This window comes from Dromiciops gliroides, chromosome 1 (assembly GCF_019393635.1).
Source record: "Dromiciops gliroides isolate mDroGli1 chromosome 1, mDroGli1.pri, whole genome shotgun sequence".
In the NCBI taxonomy this organism is placed as follows: Eukaryota; Metazoa; Chordata; class Mammalia; order Microbiotheria; family Microbiotheriidae; genus Dromiciops; species Dromiciops gliroides.
Genome location: NC_057861.1, coordinates 145,591,910 through 145,615,490, shown reverse-complemented (window position 1 = coordinate 145,615,490; position 23,581 = coordinate 145,591,910). Strand labels below are relative to the sequence as shown.

At 40.9% G+C, this 23,581-nt stretch overlaps 1 protein-coding gene across 1 annotated transcript in view; it reads left to right on the top strand.

The window, feature by feature from the left end:
- Positions 1-897: 897 nt before the first annotated feature.
- The window catches only part of SDC2 (syndecan 2), a 136,371-nt gene continuing 113,687 nt past the window's right edge, over positions 898-23,581 (top strand). Inside the window, exon 1 of the mRNA XM_043983080.1 lies at positions 898-1,020. Coding sequence (XP_043839015.1) covers positions 961-1,020 — 60 coding nt within the window. The 5' untranslated portion in view covers positions 898-960. The remainder of the gene's footprint in view (positions 1,021-23,581) is intronic.

The following is a 23,581-nucleotide window of genomic DNA, read 5'->3' as shown; positions in this document are numbered from 1 at the left end:
AATACGGGTAACATTTTTCCTCATCACTTTGCAAGGCGGTGGGTGTACTCTCCCCCCGCCCCGGTTGTTGGAGGTGAGGATGAAGGAGAAGAAAGACAAGAGAAGAAGAGGGAGAGAAATGAAGTGGCTTTGGTTTGTGGAAAAGGAGACGAGCGGAGAGCTGCAAATTGGCACTCTGCTGCTTCCACTGGTCGGATAAGCTGCCAATCTGCGTTGTAACCCTGTAGGAATTTCTCCTCGGTTTTAACTAGGAGTCGCACTGCTGACTTCTCTCACACAGACACACGGAGGAGCCAGGAGAGACGGACTCCAGGAGGGAGGGAGGGGGGTAAAAGAGGAGGAGGAGAAGGACGGAGAGGAGGAGGAAAAGGAGGTGGAGGAGGAGGAGGAGCACAGCTGTAGCAGCAACAAGCGGAGGACCAGGACGCACTTCTCTCCAGATACTCCCGGAGCTTCGGCTGAATAGGCTCCTCGCCTGCTTAACTCTACCACCCCCCGAAACTTTGGCTCTAACGTTATTATTATTATTATAACTATTAATTTATTGATTAAAAAGGGGGTAAACTAAACCAAAGGAAGGGTTACTTGGAGAAACTGAAAACCACCACCATAGAAAAAAGAAAAGCCCCGAAACCACTCGGGATCCGTTCTGGCAGTCCTGAAACCAACAAGTGAGAAGCAGCAGCAGCAAAGGCAGCGGCGGCGGCAGCAAACAGCAGCAGCAGCAGCTGGAGAAGGAGCAGAAAGGAAGAAGCTGAATCCTCAGGAGCCCCCGCTGCCTGCCACCGCTGCTGCCGCCGCTGCTACCCCGGCACTCTTCGGCTTTGGGACAGGCAGTGGTCGAGGACTGGGGAAGAAAGGGGTGGCTGGTGCTTGTCATTTCTCCTCGACCGAGTTGAGAGCGGCGGAGGCGCCCGGGTTGTTCGCGCTTGATTGGGAGCAGCTGGTCCCCTGGGAATTATGCGGCGTGTGTGGATACTACTCACCTTTGGCTTGGTGGCCTGTGTGTCCGGGGAGTCGGTGAGTTGGCAGGGAAGGGTGAGGTTTGGTGGTGGAAGGACGTGTGTGTATATAGGTATGCATGTAAGTCCCTGGATTTTCTAGCCGCTTTTCAGGAGAAAGCTTGCCTTCAGGACTCGTGATTCAGATGGAGATCTGGACAGGGGCTTCCAACAGCTATCCTGTCCGTCTGCCCACGATCCTCTTCCTAAAGTATCCGTCAGAACCCCGCTGTCCTTGCTCGGGTTCCCGGAGAGAATGTACTCGTTCCCTCCCCCCATCTCCCTTTTTACCCAAGGGAAAAGACACACACGAGCCCTAAGCGTTTCTTTTTTTGGCATCCCTGGGGATGGATAACTCTAGAGTCACCGTCTCTAGGGCTATAGAGGCCCCTGAAGTCGTTCTCAACTTCTTTGGTCTCGGGTCTTTCTTTATGACTCGGAGAAGATTGGGGACGAGAGGAGGGGGGACGCAGTGGTGGCAACAGGAGTCCGGGGAGAAGGGGAGAGAGGTCCACGCTGGGCGCACGCTGTGCTCTCCGCCTGGGGGGGGGGGCGGCTAACTTAGGAGAGAGCCGTTCTAGAAACTTTGGGGTCTCTTCCCCCCTCGCTGCCCCCTCTGTTTTTCTTCTCTGCTGATGCAAGTGGTGGCGAGATTTTCCAGATCTAAAGAACCCCAAATGTGCCTAGCAAGAGAAGTTCGCCAAAGTTTTTGTTGTTGTTTTGTGTTGTCCGAGGGTTTGGGAGAAGCAGGTTCTGAGGGAAAAGGCTGCCCGAGAGGGGCGCAGGCGACGGTCCAGAGGTTGGGGCTCGCCTGCAAATCTCTGGGAGCTTGCACTACCCGAAGAGAGATCGAGTGCCTGTGTGTGTGTGTGTGTGTGTGTGTGTGTGTGTGTGTGTGTGTGAGAGAGAGAGAGAGAGAGAGAGAAAGAGAGAGAGGGGGGGGGAGGGAGGGAAGGAGAGAGAGAGAGAGAGAGAGAGAGAGAGAGAGAGAGAGAGAGAGAGAGAGAGAGAGAGAGAGAGAGAGAGAGAGAGAGACACTGAGAGATCGAGAGATATTCTGTGTGTCTGTGTGAGTGATATGGGGACTGTCGCAGGGTCCAGACGAGATTTGAAAGCTAGCTTTCGTTTGTTCTTTGCAAGCTGCTGATCGGCTTCGGGGTGTCTTCCCCATTTTTGAGGGCGACTCTTCTACCTGGCCAAACGCCCTTCTCGCGTTAGTTAACTGCCTGAATAAAACCTCAGGGCTTAATTGAGGTAGGTAAGGTTTTGGGTCTCTCCTAGGTAGTTACGGTGTTGGCGCCACTTTGCCCTCCTCCCCCGCCCTTGCCTCCGAGCAGGAGGAATTTGGTTGCTAGTTGACTAGGGCTCTGTTTCTGGGGGCTGTAAATGTTTTCCCGAAATCACCCAATGGGCGCCCTCTAAAGAGAACTGCCTCCTCTCTTGCCTGGTGCTGCTGCTGCGGAGCATTGTCTCCCTGAATGGAAGCAATCACAGCTGACTTAGTCGCTGAGCAAACTCCTAGGGGCCTGAGCAGTTGAAGGTCTTCCCAGGCAGAGGTTTTGTTGTATTGGTGTGTGTTCCATGCCTCTCGCTTCCACCTCCCCCATCACCTCATTTCCAGCATCCCCCCTCCCCCAACTTGGCCATTTTAATTAAATTAGCTGTCACTTTAAAGGAAAATTAAGTCATCTTTTGATTACTCTTCACCTACACACATAGTAAGTGATCTGTATGGTGGTATTTTCTAAACTGATTTCTTCCTCCCAGGTTGAGAATACCAGTATTTGAAATGGAGAAATACCTTTGGTTGGTGACTAGCAGAATAAAATGGGGAGAAAACTTAGACACTATCAGTCCTTGTGGGATTCACTCCGTGGACTAGTCACTGTGCTTTAGAACAGAAAAATACACTCCATATAATACCGAATTAGAAAGACATATTTTAGATAATATATAAACATTGGGTGGTTGGTTGGGAGTTCACGTTGCATCCTAAACCTTGTCTGTTAGATTTCCCTTTTGTTAGATTGAAGGTTTAATCTGTTTTTAGCGAAGCGATCTTGCAGCCAGTTCTGAACTTTGTCATGCTTTACACAGGAGAAAGCACCGATGGTGTCCTATTGTTTACTAGAAAGAAATATTCCGGGCTGCCTTAGTTCTGGAAAATACAGTATCTGGAAAGGGGAAACAAGCACTCCATTATTAGAACTGTCTCAAAGAGAGAACCTTTCAAAACAGAAGGGCGTTTCAAGAGGACCTTTTTTGCTTCTGGGCTCGTGCTGGGAAAAGTTCCATTCTCTGGATTCTAGAACCAGAATGGTTGGACATCCCTTTCCGTTTCTGGGCTCCTGTTTTAACAAGGGAGCCTTCCTTTAAGAGGGGAGCTTTTTTGTCAAGTGCTCGCCTATCTCCCCACATCTCTGTGTTTGGGTTTTGAACGTTTATAAACATAGTTCCTTCAAAAGGAATTTTATGCTCTTAGAATGAGCTACTGCATTGTGATAAACAGGATTTCAAGTCATTGGAATATCGTCCAAAAGGGCAATTAGATATTCTTTAAATGTCAACTCTAGAGACTCTAGCAAAGAACCTTTGTTGGTTGGTGAGTCAGTGTTTCTTAGAAACTCAGTTTCAAAGCCCCAAATGGCCAAATACTCAATTTCAATTATTTTTAAGTCATGTGTTCTCTTTGTATAAGCACTGAACATCCAGGAAGATGATGGATTTGAAAGGTTATTTCTTTTGAGCCTTTAGCAGTCATAGGACATTGCAAAGTACTTTGCGTTTTGATCTGGAAGCTTCAACTGTTTTCCTGAGATTTTTAAAAAGTGATGGTGGGTTGTGTTTTTTTTTCCTCTTGTGTTTAAAGCTATACCCTTTGGAAAGTATCTGAGCAGTTAGTGAAGTGTTAAATCTTAGATTTAGCCTGGAAAGGGTAGAGGGAGGATGCTTTTGTACAGGTTTCAAAGGCAATGTGAGAAGGAAATAGAGTGTCTCACTTTATGGGTTGACTAGAAGTGGGGCAGTAAGTGCTTTCTGAGTGAAATCCAGTTTGCCCTCCTACATTCATGCTTTTCTGGCTGGAGCACCATGGGGAGAAAGAGAGGATGGAATGTGACTGACGTGATACACTGCTGTGTCTCCCTTTCCATGTGGCTGCCTTTAGAAGAAATATATTACAGACTGCTATAAACATATAATTTGAGCTGAAAGATGTTTACTTTAGGAAAATGCAGAAATCTGCTTTGAAATGGAGGAATTTATACACATGTTTCAAAGTCTGTGTACTCAAAAAAGAAACTGTCAAGCAGTTTGAGCTCAAGTTTTACTTCTCAGTTTAATCTGCAAGGAAGAGATTTTAGGAGTTTGTTTTAGAAGGAAAAATAAAATTGGAGACCTATAACCTTTTGGCTATTCCCTGGAATAGACAAATTACTTTTGTAAAGAGCTTGATACAAATAGTAGAGTCAGGCAGACAACCTTCAAGAAGGACTCTCTAAAGTCAGGGATTCTTAACTATTTTTTTGTTTCAGGGACCCATTAGGCAGTCTAGTGAAATCTGTGGACCCCTTCTCAGAATGATGTTTTTGAAGACATCAAATAAAACACATAGGAATTGAAAGGAAACCAATCATATTGAAATTAAGATGTAATTTTTTTCCCCATCCAAGTTCATTAGTGTTCACTATACCAGGTTAAAAACCCCCTTGCTCTAAAGGTAGATTTGTCACCAAAAGGAATGGATCATGCAGTTCTGACTGACCAACTCTCAAGACCTTTTTTACATCAAGGCTTGATGGTGTCCATCATTCTCCAGAAACAGTCAAGCATGTTCTGGGAAATATGAGTATTGTGTGTGACATTCTGTAGAATCTGAAGGTTGGAAGAGATTTCAGGAGATTATTTAGCTCTTCTCTCTGCTTTGGTATGGAACTGCATTTATAGCTTCCCAGAGCTAGAAAATCGTATCTTAAGATATAGCTTAAACCTACTGCCCAAGACAACAACAATGAAAACTGTTTCAGAAGGAAAAAATACAATTACAGACCTTTTGCCTTTTCCCTTGATGAGATAGACTCTGAGATGAAAATTACTTGTAAAACAGATTTGAAATTTGGGCAACTTTACCTATGGACTCTGAATTACCGAAATCTCAAAGTGAATATTCAGGTTGTGAGACAGACCAGCTGGTCTTTAGACTGCCTAGAGTGAGCAAGTCCTGAGCGTATCTAGTAGCCAACTACATTTTTGGGGCAAATATCAATTGGCAGTGAGCCAAGACTGCCCTATGAGAAAACTAATATATAGTGTGTGAATAACCACCCTCGTATATTTATACATCTCTAGCTATAGGATATCTTTATAGAATATATAGGATATGTATATACATATTATATATGTGTGTGAATGTATGGATATATGTGTATTTTCTGTCAATCATTTCTCATTCTCTCTATTCACCAAATATAGTATTTAGGGGGAAATAATCTGTATGTTCTCTTAGTCAAACATTTTAGTATCTTAAAATTCAATAACTTCTGTGGCATAGAAAGTAATTTATGAGGTGTCAGATTATATGGATATACACAAACACACAATTCTCATTTTGCTGCTTTTTTCATGATCTTTGCCTGTGCTACATTCCAGTTGTGTGACCTTGAGAAGCCCCTCTTACCTCTCAGCCGTAGCTTCTTCATCTGCAATAGGAGGGGTTGGATTACAAGGTCTCTAAGGTCCAACCCTTGAGCCTCTGATTATCTTGATCCTAACTTATTTCTCTCTTTTTAGAATTTATACAACATTTAAACGATTTAGCACCAAGTAGATACATGTGGTTTGGTAATGTTTCTGGCTCTGCCATCAACTCTTTCTGCCTGTGACCTTGAGCAAATTACTTCCTAAGTTTCAGCTTCAGTTTCTTCGGTATAAAATGAAGGGGTTGGACTCAATAAATGTCAAAGGGCCCTTCCAACTCTGAGATCAGAACCTTGGGATCATAGATTTCACACAGGAAGGGCACCTTAGAAATTGTATGAACCTTCTCTCTTAGGCAAGATCATAGACTCTGTGAAGGTTGGTATCATGTGGTCTGTATTTCCCACAGCCTTCCCCCATATGTTCAGTTCAAAAGATATTTTTTGATTGATTGGTGGATATGTATCCATGGTCCAGGGCTGTGGGAGTAAATGTGTAAATATTAGTGATGGATTTCATTCTCCACCTTTGGAAAGTCCTTTACTTTAAATAGAATGGGGTTCATAAAATCTGGAATAGAAACCACAGGTCATTTAATTTAGCCCATACATGAGCAAGACTCCTTAAAGGATTTCTGGCAAATTGAAAGAAGACCTGTAATGATGCATTCCTAAGCACCTGAAATGGGGTGGGAAGGGCTTGGGGAGTTTGTGGTGAGGTGTTTTTTTTGTTTTGTTTTTGTTATTTTAGTAGTTGTAGTGATGTTTAAAATCTTTCCCTTTGAGCAAATAAGGTTTCAGGCCCTACTGCTTGAATAGGTCAAATTTTGACAATGCCGTTTCTAAGGCAAAGTTAATATCTTATAAAAAGGTTCAAAGGATGTGTTCCTTAACTAGAAGGGACTTCATTAGTCAAGAGCAGTTGTTCTCAAAGTGTAGTCCCTTTCAGGGGTTCCACAGTAGTAAAAAAAGATTTCATATTAATACCAATATTTTATTAATTTTTAATATGACAAATATTGATAGATATAACCCATGTAAATAAAAGTTCTTGGGGCAGTGAGGGTTAAGTGACTTGCTCAAGGTCACACAGCTAGTGTCAAGTGTCTGAGACTGGATTTGAACTCAGGTCTTCCTGAATCCAGGACCGGTGCTTTAGCCACTGTGTCATCTAGCTGCCCCCCTCAATTTTTAAGAGTGCAAAGCAGTCCTGAGATCAAGAAGTTTGAGAACCGCTGATCTAGCCCAGAGGTGTCAGACTTTGTTGATGCCCAAACAAGATTAAAATGTAATTGGGAAATATTTAATAAAATAAATAAAATGCAGTACAACATAGATAATGCAAATTTTTGATTTCCTAAGTCAATATGCAATGTGCAGAGATCAGTTTCTAATTCTGTGCCCTTGGTCTAGGGCATACCTGTCTGACTTTCTTTTTTTTTTCTTTTAGTGAGGCAATTGGGGTTAAGTGACTTGCCCAGGGTCACACAGCTAGTAAGTGTTAAGTGTCTGAGGCGGGATTTGAACTCAGGTACTCCTGACTCCAGGGCCGGTGCTCTATCCACTGCGCCACCTAGCTGCCCCCTTCTGTCTGACTTTCTTAAAACCTCTGAGTTACACACAAAGAATAGGCCAGTGAAGTGGGGGTGGGAAGCTCTGAAATTCTCCACTGTGTCAAACCAGCAAAATGAAACAGTGTATTATGCACTGTGACATGTGAACGCCAAATTTGTGAATGTGTACTCCAGGCTTGGTATCAAGTTATCAGAGAGAAGCTATGAGTTTGTATTTCCTTTCCCAAATATTGACCCTATTAGCTGTTGTTGTTGTTTGTCCTTCATTCATTCTCAAAGAGGACCATGACATTGCAGTGATGCCATTTTTTCCACTGAATTGGATTTAAGTGAGGGAGGGCTGGACCCTATTAGCTACATTTCAGGAAAATCACAACAGTGTAGTAATTAGGCTTTTCACAAGTATATTTTGTAGTCATTGTCTTTCCTATAATCTTAGGTTTATTTTAAAAAACAGGTAGAGAGACTAATAATAATAATCTAATAATAATAATAAAATGGTAAATTTAGATTCTTTTTCTGAAATAAAATTTGCACCCATAAGAGGTTTACTTGACTTTTGGCCATTGACCTGCACTCCAGTTTCTCCATTCCTTTGAGTGCCTCATCCCCCCCACCTTATCCCTCTTCCTTTTGAAATCTTTCGCGGGCCAACTCAAGGGTTGCCTCCTTCACCCCACTTAGTTGATTGAAAAGTAAACAAAACAGCAAAGAAATTTTTTACTTGCTTTTCTGATGATTTGATCTTTTAGAAGGTGGATAAGGAAATAATGGGATCCATTGCTTGTCTGGGCTTGGTTTGGGCCAATAAGGAAGAACCGATCATTGAAAGCAAAAATTATTGAAACAGGGGAGGGTGTGATGCTGCCGCCCCAAACCTTGTGTTTAGATGAGGAGATACCAGGTATAGTTCAATACATAACCTTTCAGAGAACTAATTCTAAGGATTTCAAAGTGTTCAGAAAACAGATTTGTGGGAGTCCATAACCTAAGAAGAGAAACTGAATGAATTCATTGAATTCATTCATGAAGTATTTACTATGTGCAAAAGCACCATGTTAAGTACTGGGGATAAAAAGAAAAAAGACAAACAGTCTTTGCTCTCAGGGAGCTTACACTCTTTCCGGAGAAGGTTTCAGCTCCAAGTGACGTGGCAAGGTCTTGTAATCCTTACAGCACAGGGGCCTCACGGATGGAAGACTTTTCTTTAATGTCATTTCCACTTAGCTCAAGATGGGTGGAATGCTCTAAAGAATGAAATTTTGATGACAACAAATACAAATCATTCAAATGAGGAAGAAAAGGGGCAACTAGTTAAAGAGACAGATGTGACTCTATAGGAAGTTTATCAGCCAGCTCAGATTTTAGAAAAGCAAGGGTGGGACATTGAGGGTAGATACAAAAATAATGTAGGGAATGCCAAAGCACAGGATGAGCTGAGTGGAACTGAATGCCAAGGATACCACAAAGTGAACACAAGAAGGTAAAAAAGAAGGAATAGGATGGTTGCTTGTAATAGTTTGACTGTAATAGTTGGGTCTTCAACTCCAACTTCTTTTTTTGAAGAATGATTTGATCTCTGCAGATTTAGAGCCAGAAGGGACCTCAGAGGTTAAAGTGCTGGGCCTGGAGTCTGGACATCTAATCTTCCTGAGTTGAAATCAGGCTCCAGGCACTATTTGTGTGATCCTGGGCAAGTCACTTAACCCTGGTTGCCTCAGTTTCCTTATCTGTAAAATGAGCTGGAGAAGGAAATGGCAAACCACTCCAGGATCTTTGCCAAGAAAACCCCAAATGGAGTCAAGAAGAGTCAGACATGACTGAAAACAACTGAACAACAACAAAAATTAAAATCCTCAGGAAACCGAAGCCCAGGGACACTGAGGTAATAGGTTTCAAAGAAAGAATTTGAACCCAGATCATCTGACTCCAATGTCAGGGATGGTACCATGCTATCACCTCCCTTGATTGACCAGGAAATGCAGAATAAACTGAGGTTAACTAAAAGTGATTTGGTGAAAGAGCATTGAAGTTAGATCTCCTGGGTTTGAATGCTGGTTATACCATTTAACACTAGTGTGACCTTGAGTAAGTCATTTATTCAACTTCCTTTGGCATCAGGTTTCTTCATTAGTAAAATAAGGATGTTGGACTAGATAATCTCCATGGGATTTTCTAGCTCCAAATACTGTGATTCTATATGCTGTTATGGGAACCTCTGATGTGCCGTGAGATTCTGATATTCTCATTCTAATCATTACACATGTAGCCTCTGGCCTGAGGCCAGAAAATTGAACATTTATTTATCATAAATGCTCTCTGAAGTTAGTTGTTGAAATAGTGGTATATTTATAATGACACCTAATATTTTTCTATAAGGCACCTTAATTTTAAAATTAAAAAAAAGAAAATTATTCCCGTGCAGTTAATAAACGTGGGGCAATGGAATTCAGAAGCGATTTTTTAAATGTGATTTAAGATTGTATGGGTAATTTTCAAACATGTAAATCACTCAGCTGCTCCGGGCCTCAGTTTTCTCATTTGTAAAATGAAGTTGGTGGATTGGATGGGCTTAAGGGCCCTTCCAGATCAAATGGTATCACAGGGTAATATGGACATTGTCCAGATTCAGTCATAGATTCATAAGAATGCAAAGATTATCTAATCCCAGAACCCTCAGATTACTGATGAGGGAATCGAAGAACCAAAGAAATTGTTTTTTGCCCAAGGTTACACAGCTGTTCAATGGAAGAGTTACAACTTAAACCAAGGCCTCCTGCCTTGGGGGTTTTCTGTGCTGTATCACTCAAAAGTTTATTAAATCCTATCAAGTAGCTTGTGTTATGTGTCAGCTCATTAAAATAAGGAGACTGTTTATAATGTAACATTTTTGGATACACTTTAGGCAATATCTGTCTCTCTCATTTCCATTATAGAAAATGGAGTAATTGTTGGTAATTTGCTAGGCATTTTTTTGGATGTGTGTGATTCCTGGTCTGGGGGAGACTGTCTGTGTTGAGGGGATCTAATTTGTTACATGGAAATTGAGCTAGATGGTCTCCCAGGTCCTGTTCAGACCCAAATCTATCAATCTCATGGAAACCATCATTTTACAAAGTGTATTATGTAATTTACTGATCACTTTCAGTCATCCCCTTGCCACCAAGAGGTATAAGTTTGGACAAATTTATAAGGTTAATGTTTTAATATTAGGTTTGGTGTTTGTATGTTTTTGCTGCTATCTATGTCTTGAAATAAACCAAAGTTGAAAATAGAAATGCAAACAACTTGGGAATCAAGCTAATATAAGCTAAGATCTTTATCCTAAAGATAAAATAAAGATTTATTTTTAAAAATGGACATTCTAAAGATAAGATAAAAATTTAACATATAAAGATTCAAATCAGGCCAAAGATGGAAACTTGGCGTGTAAATAGTCTTGGTATGGATTTTGGTGACCAATTCAAAATTTGACTTTTCTACTGATTCCTTTTCCATTTTTGTCTTAGAGATTTAGATCCTTAAGGTTTGGATGCTTTGTTCAAGTTATTACCGGTCAAATGTTAAGATTTTTATTTGGTCAGTTAATTAACTGATAATATTTATTGAGTGCTTTCTGCACACAAACCATGGTGCTAGGAGAGACAAATAATAATAGCTAATATTTATATATCAAACTTTTTTATCTCTTACATAAGCACTTTATACTTCATCACAGCAACCCTTGGGAGGTAGGTACTATTGTTTCCTCCATTTTACAGATGAGGAAACTGAGGTTCAAAGAGGTTGTAACTTATCAAAGCTTGTGGGACCACAGATCCAAACTGGAAGAGACCTCAAGAAACATCTATTCCAACACCCTAATTTGATAGTAAGGACTAAGGTGGGCCAGGCAAGTGAAGTGACTGATTAGCAGCATGGTTAGTTAGTATGTGAGACAGGATTTGAATCCAGGTCTTCCTAATTCCAAGTCTAACTCTCTATTTACTATTGACCTCCAGTAATGACTAAAGTTTTTCCTAAAGTAATTTAGCTTTGGAGTATGCAATATGCTAATGAGACCTGGGAAATGGGGCTGGGGAAGGCCAGGGAAGAGGAATGTTAGTAGGGCATGATGCCTAGCAGAATGAGATTACTCTTTGGAGAAGTCAGTGAAATTTTGAAGAAACAAATGAAAATTAACCATATTTCCATGCTGAATATTTGCTGTATATAATTGTTTTCCATACAAGGTGAAAACTGTGGGCTTCTGGAACACAGGGAGGTATGCATATATTTGGCACCAAGGACTTATATGTCTACACAGAGCTCTTAGGCTTAGATCACACTGGAAGAAGGGCTTGGTGCTTCTCAGTCCTTTCCTATCAGGTTTTATTCTCAAGTTCTCCTGTCTGCATGACTTTTCTCTGTTGTTCAGCCATAACTATGTCTTTGATTTATGCTGAGACTTTTGTCTCCCCCTGCAGCCTGTACCCATTTTATTACTTAGCTCCCATTCATGTTGGGCCCTTTGAGATAGCCTATCACTGCAGCCAGAATCAAAAGAACCAGGAGGCTGCCTCTAAGGGAATCTAGAACATTGGATATAGACTTAGAAAGACAAAAAGACAAATTTGGTCTCAGATGCTTACCAGCTGTATGACCCTGGACAAGTCACTTAACCCTGTTAGCCTCAGTTCCTCATCTGTAAAATGAGCTGGAAAAGAAAATGCAAACCACTTCACTATCTTTTCCAAGAAAACACCAAAAGGTATCACGAAGAGTTGGACACAACTGAAAAAAACGACAAAACAACAGATGCTCATCCTATCCCTTTCCTTCCCCAGCCTTGGGAAAGTGAGGACCCTTCCTCTTCCTCCACTTCCTGGATAATTCACAGGCATCGGCCTTTTTTCATGGAATCTCATTCACATGCCTTTTGGAACAGAATTTAGGAAACTGAGAACTACTACCATTTCTTAATTATTTAGGGTAGTCGATGATGATCTTGGCCTACATTTTTCAAAAGTGCACAGGTTCTATAAGTATAAATAAGGTATCAGGTGAAAGGTACTATGACATAGTAAGAACAGCACCTGGCACATAGTAGGTGCTTAATAAATGTTTATTGAACCGAATAGGTATCATTCTGGATGTGGAGTCTGGAAATCTGGGTTTAAATCTCTCCTCTTACTTACAAAGTGCTTTGCAGACTTTTAAAGTGCTACATAAATATCAGTTAATATTGTCAATTTCCCTTACACAATCCATATCTACTCAGAGTTGCCAAAGTGATAGAACAGTCAAAGCCTATAATTAACTTAAGTTGTAAAATGGTGGAATACTTTTCCAAGGGAAAAAAAATTGTGTGTATTTTATTAAGGCAAATGTGATTCAAGAATTAGGATTCTACCCTTTAACTAGAGACATTTGATTTTCAACTTTCCCCCCAGTCCCCCACCAACCCCCTGTTCCACTAGCTAGGAAGAAAGAGAATGAAAGAAAAAAGAAAGTTTATGAAAAACAAAATGGTCAGATTATAGCATAAGAGAGTGCACCTGGATGACCTCCCTCCCTCAGCCAAATAGTTTATTATACTATAATAACTTTGGGCTCTTGGACTCCTAAAAAGAATCCTAGCTAACTTAAAACTTTTGGTCCCCAGGCCACCTTATTAGGGCACAGGCTGGGAATGAAAGTGGCGTAAATTTGTATTCTCTGATCTCCTGCTTTCTCAACTTAGTGTTATAAATCAAGTCTTTAAACAATAGATCCAGCTGTCATTACATGCAGACTTACTAGCTAGAGTACATCTTATAAGGAAAGACATAGTATATGCAGAATGAGAAGCCTGGGGTGACACTTAAATTATATCTCAAATGGTTTCCAATAAGAAGATGTACTTTGGCAAGTTTCTTTATTCGGTGACAGAAGAATTGGATTTGTCCGACCAATGCTTGCCAGGAATCCCACTACAATTGTCAGGGACTCAAAAAACATTATGCACTTACTCTGCCAGGCACTGTGCTAAGTTCTGTGGATACAAAGAAATGCAAAAGACAGTCCCTGCCCTTGAGTAGCTCTGCTTGGGGACCTCCAGGGAGGGGAAACCTATCACTTTCTACTTTTTTTGACAACTCTAATTATTAGGAAGTTTCCCCTGATATCGAGCCCACACTTGCCTCTTTGCAACTTTCACACCATTGCTCCAGTTGTACCATCTGGGGCCAAATAAAAGCAATCTAACCCCACTCCTTGACAAGACAGCCCTTCACAATACTTGAAGATAGCTATCCCACCTCCCTTATGAGTCCTCTAAACTGTGGTGCCCAGAGTTTAACCCAGATGTAGTCTGACCAAGGCAGAATACAGTGACACTCCCACCTCCTTATTCTTGGAAGCCGAATCCCCCTTAATGAAGGCCAAGATTGTATTACCTTTTTTGTCCACCACGCATTAATGACTCATATTGAGCTTACAGTCCACTAACCGCCCCCCCAATCTTTCCAGAACAACTGTTGTCTAAACATGCTTCCCCCTCCCCACCCCCTACCCCCATCTTATGGTTATTACTCTGCATTAAGTTCCCTGGTTGAAGAGTAATCCTTAGCTCTTCCCTTTTGCAGCCTTCTCCCCGCCCCCATATCTAATCAATTGTCCAGACTTGTCCATGATATTTTCACATCTCTCACATCTGTGCCCTTCTCTCTCCTAAATCAGGCCCTTATTGCCACCTCCCTGGACTATTACAGTGGCCTTCGGTTGGTTCTCCCTGTATCCAGGCTCCCTTCTCACTAATCCACTCGGCTATCAAATTGATATTCCCAAGTCGAAGTTCTGACCAAGTTCCTCCCCTGCTCTGAGAGCTTTAGTGGCTTCCTGTGGTCTCCACGATACAAAACAATCCTCTTTTTAGCATGTGAAGCCTTTTGCTGTCTGACTCCAACATACATATTTCTAGGCTGATTACACATTACTCTCCTCAATGACTTATGTTCTAGCCACACCTGAGTCTTGATGTCTCTTGATGTTGCTGTGGCAACTAGGTGGCTCAGCGGACAGAGCACCAGGACTTGAGCCAGGAAGACCTGAGTTCAAATTCAGTCTTGGCTACCTAATACCTATGTGACCCTAGACAAGTCACTTATCTTCTGTTTGCCTCAGTTTCTTCATCTTTAAAATGGAGAGAATAATAGCACTCACCTCCCAGGGTTGCTGTGAGGATCAAATGAGATATTTCTAAAGTATTTAGCACAGTGTCAGGCACATATTAAGTGCTATATAAATGTTATCTATGATCATCATCATCAGTCATCATCATTATATTTGACACTCCATCTTTCCCTTCCATCCATGTTTTACCCAAGCTGTTCCTCATACCTGGAATGTTCTATCCTTGTCTCTGCCTCTTGGAACCCTCATCAAGGCTCAGCCCAGGTGCCACCTCGTCCAGGAAGTCTCCTCTGATTCCTTTCTGTTGCAAGGGTTCTACCCACCTAAATAACTTTGCATTTATTTTGTATATATTTAGGATTTACTTCCCCAGGTACATGTTTTCCCCAAGTACCATATACATTCCTTGAGGACAGGGACTGTTTTATTGTTGTTTTTTGTATCCAATGCCTAACAGTCAGTGGCACATAGCAGGCATTCAGCATAATGTGTGTTGATTTTAACCCCTGACATGTCCTGGTTTTAATTTCTCGCCTTTTGCAGTATAGCCAAATGATCCTTCTCTCCCTCCACTCTCATCTATGGTATTCCATCTCCCCTCCTTACCTCTGGCTCAAAGAGGTTTCTCTTGTCCTTTAAGTCACAGCTCATGTACCGCCATCTTCTGCATGAAAATTTTGCCCATCCATCCAACTGCTAATGCCCTCTCTCCCAAACTACCTTGTATTGGACTACTTTGTGTGTATGTAGACATAAATATCCATGTCCATCAACTTCATGTTTATGCTGTATATATTTTTATATATACCTGCTATTTCCCTCATTAAAATGTGTAAGTATATGAGTAGGGATTTTTCCCCCATTTTTTTGTACTTGATTCCACAATGTCAGGAACAAGTTAGGTGATAAATAATTCTGTGGAATTGAATTAACACTAAGGTACACTAAGGTATCAGGATTTGGAAGAGCCAGAGAGAAGAGTGAGAGACATTAAATGACTTAGAAATCCAGAATGTAGAAGCAGCTAGGTGGTGCAGTGGATAGAGCACTGGCCCTCCAGTCAGTAGGACCTGAGTTCAAATGTGGCCCCATATACTTACTAGCTGTGTGACCCTGGGCAAGTCACTTAAATCCTAAAAAGCTGAGAGAGAGAGAGAGAGAGAGAGAGAGAGAGATCCAGAATGAGTGAAGAAATTGGAAAGTAGGAAGACTTAAGCGTCCTAGAAACAAAAGTACCATCAGTCATTTTCATTCTCTGGAAATTAACTTTATTGTTTCAGTAGAAACAAATTGCCACTTGGAAGAAGGGATAGGGATAGAGACTGGACCTCTAAGGTGCACTGGTAAAAGGAACTCATAGAGGAGAAAATTCTTGCTACTAATACAGGTTGACACCTTCTCAGTTTTGGGAGAGACCACCACTCAAATCTTCACTCTACATTTAAAATATATCTATTTCTATAAAGAGAGACTGGGGCTGCTAAGGCCTTATACGGGTTTGGCAAAGGGGAAACAGTTATATTCTATTTCCTCATTCTTGACTGAAGTTTATGTTTATTCTTATGTTTCCAAAGCCACCTTTTAAAAATACCACAGTTATAGCTATGTGTGATATACATATGATATATATATATACATACATACATATGTGTATTTGCACTCACATATCAGATTTTATAGATGTATATTTACACATACACATAGTACATGCATATGTATGCATATATGTGTTTGTATACACATATACATATACATACACATATGTTTATGTATGTATGTGTGTATCTTGTTCGGTCAAAGAAGAAGTTTTTGCAAACTGTTTACAGGGCATTGTGACGAATATTTAAACAACTTCTTGGTCTTTTGTATTTAACTTCCAAAGGGATTAAAACATTTGGGATGAGTTAAAGGTACAGTCAGGCCTTTGTTAGTATGCCACTTTAAAGGATGTCTCAGATGTGGCCTTTTCAAACCCCCAATTTTTCATGCTGGTTTTGATAGAGGAATGAAAACATTTTCTGCAAAAGCTTCAAGTTGGTGATTAATTTGGCAACAGAAGCTTTGTGAGTCCATTGAAAAGTTGAATCATTTCAGAAATTTGGGAGAATCACCATTTTAAGTTTACCACTGAAGGAAGAGCTAACCTTTAGTGTTGACACATGTTCTTAGCACAGTGTTCTATTGCCATTCAATTATTGGAATATATGCACGCATATACACATACATATATGATCTGTGATCTGACCATATAATTCCTCTGGTCAAATACCTTCACTGGTTCCCCCTCACCTCCTTAGCCTAGCATTTATTTAAGACCTTCTACCTACTTGATTCTAACTTGTCTTTTCAGTCTTATTTCAAGTAACTCTCACCCACACATGTATTCCAGACAAACTGGACTGCTTGTCATCTAGTCTTGTCCTACACTTTCCCATCTCTGGCCATTCATCCCCCAACACCCACACTCACCCCCTGCCCCCCAGACTGCTATGCCTGTAATAGATTCTTTCTATACTTGTCTGTTCAAATGCTTCCTTTCTCTTAAGACCCAGCTCCAATAGAGCTTCTTCCATGAAGCCTTTGTTATCCCTGCCCCATCTCCACCCCCACATTCTTTCCTGTCCCCTCCCTCCTCAAATTTTCTTATCAATCAACAAGCATTCATTAAGTACTTCCTATGTACCTGGTTTTGTGCAAAGGACTGAGGATACAGACAAAGATGAAAACAATCCCTGCCCTTAAGGAGCCTAGATTCTAATGGGGGAAATTCTTTCTCTCTCTCTCTCTCTCTCTCTCTCTCTCTCTCCCTCTCTCTCTCTCTCACACACACACACACACACACACACACACAGTAGATGTAGAGGGCCTTTTTATGTCTCTCCTTTTCCCCATCAGATCTTACCTTTTATTACCCTTATTTGCATATAGCATTTCCCACCTCCTGCCTCCTTAGATTGCAAGCTCCTAATTCTTTGTCAGTTTTCATTTCAGGTATGTTCAGTGCCTTTCATGGGATGTGGCCCATAGTAGGTGCTTAGTAAGTTTTTAAAAATCGAATTTACATATATCATATATATACACATGCATACTGTAATACTCTAGTGGTGCTAGATTCCAGCACTTAACACAGTGCCTGGTATGCAGTAGGCACTTAATAAATGCCTACTGACTGATGTGGATATTCCTTTTAGTGCCCAACTCACCACCCATTCATGTTTGCCCATCCTGCGTAACTCTCTCTCTCTTTCTCTCTCTCTCTCTCTCTCTCTCTCTCTCTCTCTCTGTCTTCCCCAAGTGTGCCATAGTTGGTCCACCCAACTCATTGGGAGGCCATCCTCCTGTTTTCTTTCCATCTTAAGAATACCAGTGGGGCACATGGATGCCCTGGATCTCACTCCATGATTCAATACATCTTTTTTCTATTATATTTTTCTTTGACATTTTCCCCACAGTTTTTCCTATGCAGGCTCTTGTTTGTAGTATGGTGCATGTAATTCTCAAGCCCATGTGATGGAATTATTTTTACATAGGGTGTAGCTGATAAGTACCATCTGTTGTTTATCATGACCCCTAAGCAGAATGGTGTCGCTTTATTCAAGTGGGACCATGTAGGGCAGCTGCATGGCATAGTGGCTAGACCCCTGGACTTAAGAGTTAGGATTCAAATCCAACCTCAAATGCTCGCTAGCCTTTTGACTTTGGGCAAATCATATAACTAACCTCTGTTTACCTCCATTTTCTCATCTGTAAAATGGGGATAATATCAGCTAACTTCCAATTTTGTTGACAAGATCAAATGAGTTAATATTTGTAAAGCCCCTGGCTGGTATTCCCATAGTGCTTTAAGGTTTGCAAGCTAGCTATCATCATGATCATGATCACCACCACCACCACCACCACCACCACCACCACCACCACCACCACCACCACCACCACCACCATCACAATCATGTACTCAGCTGCTTATCTGCTTGAACACCATCTTCTTTTCTGCCTGCTAAATCTGAAATTCCACCCCCCTCCTGCTTCTCCTTTGTACCCTTTACGCCTTGGCTCTTCCTGCACTTTGTCCTTTGACCCTTCCCTAGAATTGTGGACTCGGGCATTTCACTGTTCTCTGGGTTCTTTGAGTTCTTAGGACAAAAGACTCTTAAGTATGAATCAAATGCATTTATCTGTGAATGGTTTTTGAAATATCAAAACGTTTCCACTTTGTAAAGACTTGTTTGCTCTGGCTCAACAAAAGATTCTTGTCTTCTTGGTATAGTTTCAGTAAAGTGTCCTTTGTCAGCTTTAAAATTAGATTTTTGATGGACTTTATACTTTGAACAGAGAAATGCTATGTTTATTTGCCTTCAAAGTTTGTTTTCAGAAGCTTCTGAGTTCACTAATCATGTGTAAGTCACAAATCTATCTTACAGATGTTCCTCTTGCACTGAAAAAGCTGTATTTGTCCGTAGGAAGCGTTAAGCATCCCTGACTTGGTTGAATTCACAGTATACTAAAGTTGGTTTCCTGTTATAGCAGGGAAAAGGGAATTGCTTTAGGCTACCGTGGCCACTAAAACTTCCTGAGTTATCATTAGTTCTTGCTTGCAGCCTATTATCTAATCTATTCCTAGTTTCCTTTGATCACATATTTACTTTGAGAGCAGGATTGTCTGTACTCCATTCTGAAACACAATTTTTCAGTCCATTAAGTAACAGAAAATGCCTTATCTGACCTAGAAAAAAAATAATGATGATTTACAAATCTACACCTAAGAAAAGTTATTCCGGATTACATTAGAAAATAACTACTTGTTTAAAACTTGCAGCCTGAAATTTTGAAGCTGGAAAGCAGATTTGTTAATAGCTGATGAAGCTGTGGAATCTAAAATATTTGATATTATTCTTTATTATTATAGCAGAGCTGTGGCTAGATCTGTAATAAATAAGCCCCACATGTAATGTCTTTCAGTGTTTGAGGTTGTGGAAGTGTTGTCCTCAAAGGATATTTTGTACCTAGTACAATTATATATATAGTATATACAGGAGACTAGTTCTTTGAGATCAGTTAGCCCTATCCCCTAATGTCAAAGGAGGCAGGGACAGAGAGGTGCAATGATTTGTTTGAATTCCTACTACAGTTATTCAATCTTCAAGATTTCTGGGTCAGTCTAAGAAATTAAAGGGATTTTTGTGGAAGCTTCAGAGGAGAAGGCCCCCAAATGACCAAATACTTAATGCAGATTGTACAATAAGGTATTGTAAATACACCATTAAAAAAAAAGATAAGAAAAAGAGAGGCGGCTAGGTGTCGAAGTGGATAAAGCACCAGCCCTGGATTCAGGAGGACCTGAGTTCAAATCTGGTCCCAGACACTTGACAGTTACTAGCTGTGTAACCTTGGGCAAATCACTTAATCTTCCTTGTCCCGCAAAAGAAAAAAAGAAAAAGAAGAAAAAAAAAAGAAAAAAAAATCAGAGTTCTTTGAAACAAAGGGAGGGCCCAAAATTTTTATACAGATTTTCCAGCTCAGGAACAGGGCTTGAAGCTCTGGCCTGATCTGCATAGGACCCTTGCAGAGACCTGGGGGGGTTGTGAATGCCCAGACCTCATCCTTGAGGGTAGAGGAGTGAGGCACTATGAAGAGACAAAAAGTAGCTCCCCACTTGGTTCTAAAAATAGGTCCAGAGTCTTGTAAAATTAGCTCACAAGCCTGTAATGAGAAAAGCAAAATAGATAGGACTTCTCTCCCATATAGACACACCTTTAATCTCCTTTTGTTACTTCTTTCACCTTTAAAAATGATCATTACATTTATTCAAAACCAATTTCAAATCCTACAGAACGTTTGTTTTTGGCCCTGGGGGCAGTAACCCAGACTGTCATTTTTCTACTGAGCCCACTACTATTAGGTAGGCAGGCACAGATTGAAGGAAAGTTTTGAGTGAGCATTGTTGGGTGACATGCTAAGTTCCTGTATATGTTCTACTCCTATTTGTGAGGGTTTTTTGTTTTGTTTTGTTTTGTTTTGTTTTTAATTTTTGCAGGGCAATGAGGGTTAAGTGACTTGCCCAGGGTCACACAGCTAGTTAAGTGTCAAGTGTCTGAGTCTGGATTTGAACTCAGGTTCTCCTGAATCCAAGGCCAGTGCTTTATCCACTGCGCCACCTAGCGGCCCCCTTGTTTTGTTTTTAAATGGGGCAATGAGGGTTAAGTGACTTGCCCAGGGTCACACAGCTTTTAAGTGTCAAGTGTCTGAGTCTGGATTTGAGCTCAGGTCCTCCTGAATCTAGGGCTGGTGCTTTACCCACTGTACCACATAGCTGCCCTGTATTTGTGGGTTTATTGACTTCCCTGTTCCTATTCTGGGCTTTGCCCAAGGGTCTGCCTGGGCAGACCCCTTCATTTTAGTTCATTTCAGTTGGATTTAAATAATTGCTGCGGTCTCTTTTTACCTCTCAAATTCTGTGAATAAGCATTTATTACATGCCTATCACTGGATGCCTATAGGCTCATAGCATATCCACCTGCTGTTACCTGTAAGTGGTGGCTGGTATAGATGATATGATGTATGGCGTAGATGGTCTATATTATAAAGCCTCATTAGAGGCAGCTGGGAGGTGCAGTGCTAGATCAAGTGGTTACAGTTGCTGCTAAGAGCTAAAAGAGTGCAGTATTAAAAATCATGGCTTTTAGTATTTAATCTTCATTTAAGCTGCCAACTCCCTAATATGTCAGCCACTCAATCTACTCTCTCCATCCATTGTATCTCAGGTTTCTTGTTTTACCAGATGGAAGCATAGGATTTTCTTTTAGGGTGGGGCGGGGTGAAAGAGCTTGGAGAAGGAGGTTAAGTTCTCACAGTTAGGAAAAAAGTTGTATCCACCTGTTAGAGACAGGAAACAACTGGGTGTGTAGGCCAGCTGTTTGCTGCTTTATGAGTAAAAGGCTCCACCAGATTTTTTCCTCCTTGTTTAATGTCAAAATTTGAGAATAAATATGGTTTAGCTGTATGGTTTTGTATTCATAGGACCTTGTAGTGCTCTACAGAACTGTAGGTGGAGGTCATGAAAAAACTACTCAAAATTTTTGTGGGTGATAAGAATCTAGTTAGCTCACTTTTGGGTATCTGCAGAATGTTCTATGACACACTGATAGAGAATTTATTAAGGGGGAGGCTGTATTGCACCTACATTCAAATCACAGCTTTGCTACTTGATATTTATGAGCATCACTCACATGTGGTGGGCCTCAGTTTCCTCATCTGTAAAATGAAGGGGTTAGGCTAGATGAGCTATAAGTTCTTTTTGGCTGTAGTTGTGTGATCTTATTAAAGTATGAGGCAGTGGATGGAAAAGAAAATTTATACATATGTTGGCAAGAGAGCCAACCAAGGGGCAGCTAGGTAGCACAGTGGATAGAGCACCGGCCCTGGATTCAGGAGGACCTGAGTTCAAATCCAGCCTCAGACACTTGATACTTAGTAGCTCTGTGACCATGGACAAGCCACTTAACCCTAATTGCCTCACCCAAAAAAAAAAAAAAAGACCCAACCAAGCCAGATTCTAAGACATGACGAGATGAAATCAAAGGAAGACAGACAAACATAAAAATAAAGAAATATTTTTTCAATATTTCTATAACATCACATCTGTATTTCAGTCATTTTTATTACTCTATCTGGACTTTAACATCACAGGCTCCAGTTCCCTACATGAGGTTGAGGTAGGTGCAAGAAATGGGTCTAAACAAAGACGGAAGAACAATTGAGCTTGACCAGATATACAAAGAGAGTAAGTCTATGTTGGAGGAAACAAAATTTGGGAGGTCTTGAGGGACTGACCCTCAAGGAATCTGAATGAGGAAAGTATACCAAATGCTTGTGGAAAAGATCTCACACATTAGTATCAACACAACAAAAAAGGCAGCCTAGAAAAAAAAAACAATTAAATATCAGCTTATATGCCTAGTTTCTCATCTCTACAAAATTATTAATGGAAATAATATTAACATGTACTTTGAGATATATGTAAGTAGTAGTCTTAAAGGCAAAAAGAAATAGGCAGCCTTTCACAAGCAATATTTGATAGCAGATCACATTGTGATCAATTATAGTCATAATTGCATGTCATAATTGACTAAAAACTTAAGAAAAAGAAAAATCCTGGTGTACTTATTTGACTATAAAGATAATTTGACTTGTAGAACAAGATATCTTCCTAACATCTCACTGTCAACAAAATGTCTTCTGTGCATATTTCAGAATCATACAAGATTTCTTGAAAAGATATAACAACAAAATAACAACAAGAAGCATTTCTTATTGCTTGCTAAATGCCAGGAATGGATGCTGAACTCTGGGAATATAAAGAAAGGGAAAAATACAATCCCTGCCTGCAAGGCACACACATTCTGATGGCAGAGATAATTTTGTTTGATTCTCTGATTATCAATATCAAGGGAAGATGAAAACGGGGATATGAATGCTCCCAAAGATATTTGCCACCATCATGAAGGGTGGCTTTTCAGTGTGGAATCCAGAGAGAAGAAAAAAATATTACCCATAGATAGTGAAGCCAACCAAATACCCCTGCTTGAAGATGAAGCTGTGCAGATGACATCAAATTCTGATAGGTAAGGTAGATTAATAGGGCAACTACGTGGCACAGCGGATCGAGCCGCTGGACCTGGAGTCAGGAAGATCTGAGTTCAAATCCAGCCTCAGATATTTAATAGGTATGTGACCTTGGACAAATCCTAAACTCTGTTTCCCTCAGTTTCCTGATCTGTAAAATGAGCCAAGAAAACTCCACACGGGGTCATGAAGAGTCAGTCACTACTACAATCTGACTGAACAACAACAAAGATAAATTGGGAGAGAGAGAGAGAGAGAGAGAGAGAGAGAGAGAGAGAGAGAGAGAGAGAGAGAGAATGAGAATAAGACAGATAGAACATTCATGATAAAGGATTGTAGCCAGAGGAGGTGGGAGAAAGCAACTTGCTGGTTATTGCCAAGTGAATCTTCTCACCAAGTGAGGTACTTGACCCTGTGGTGAATCATAACTCTCCCCTTCTTTCTCCTGGTGGCCACTTCCCTAATTGAAACTCTCACTCATCCCCTTTCACCTGGACTATTAAATAATACTCTACCCTCTTCAGTCTCCTGTTAAGGC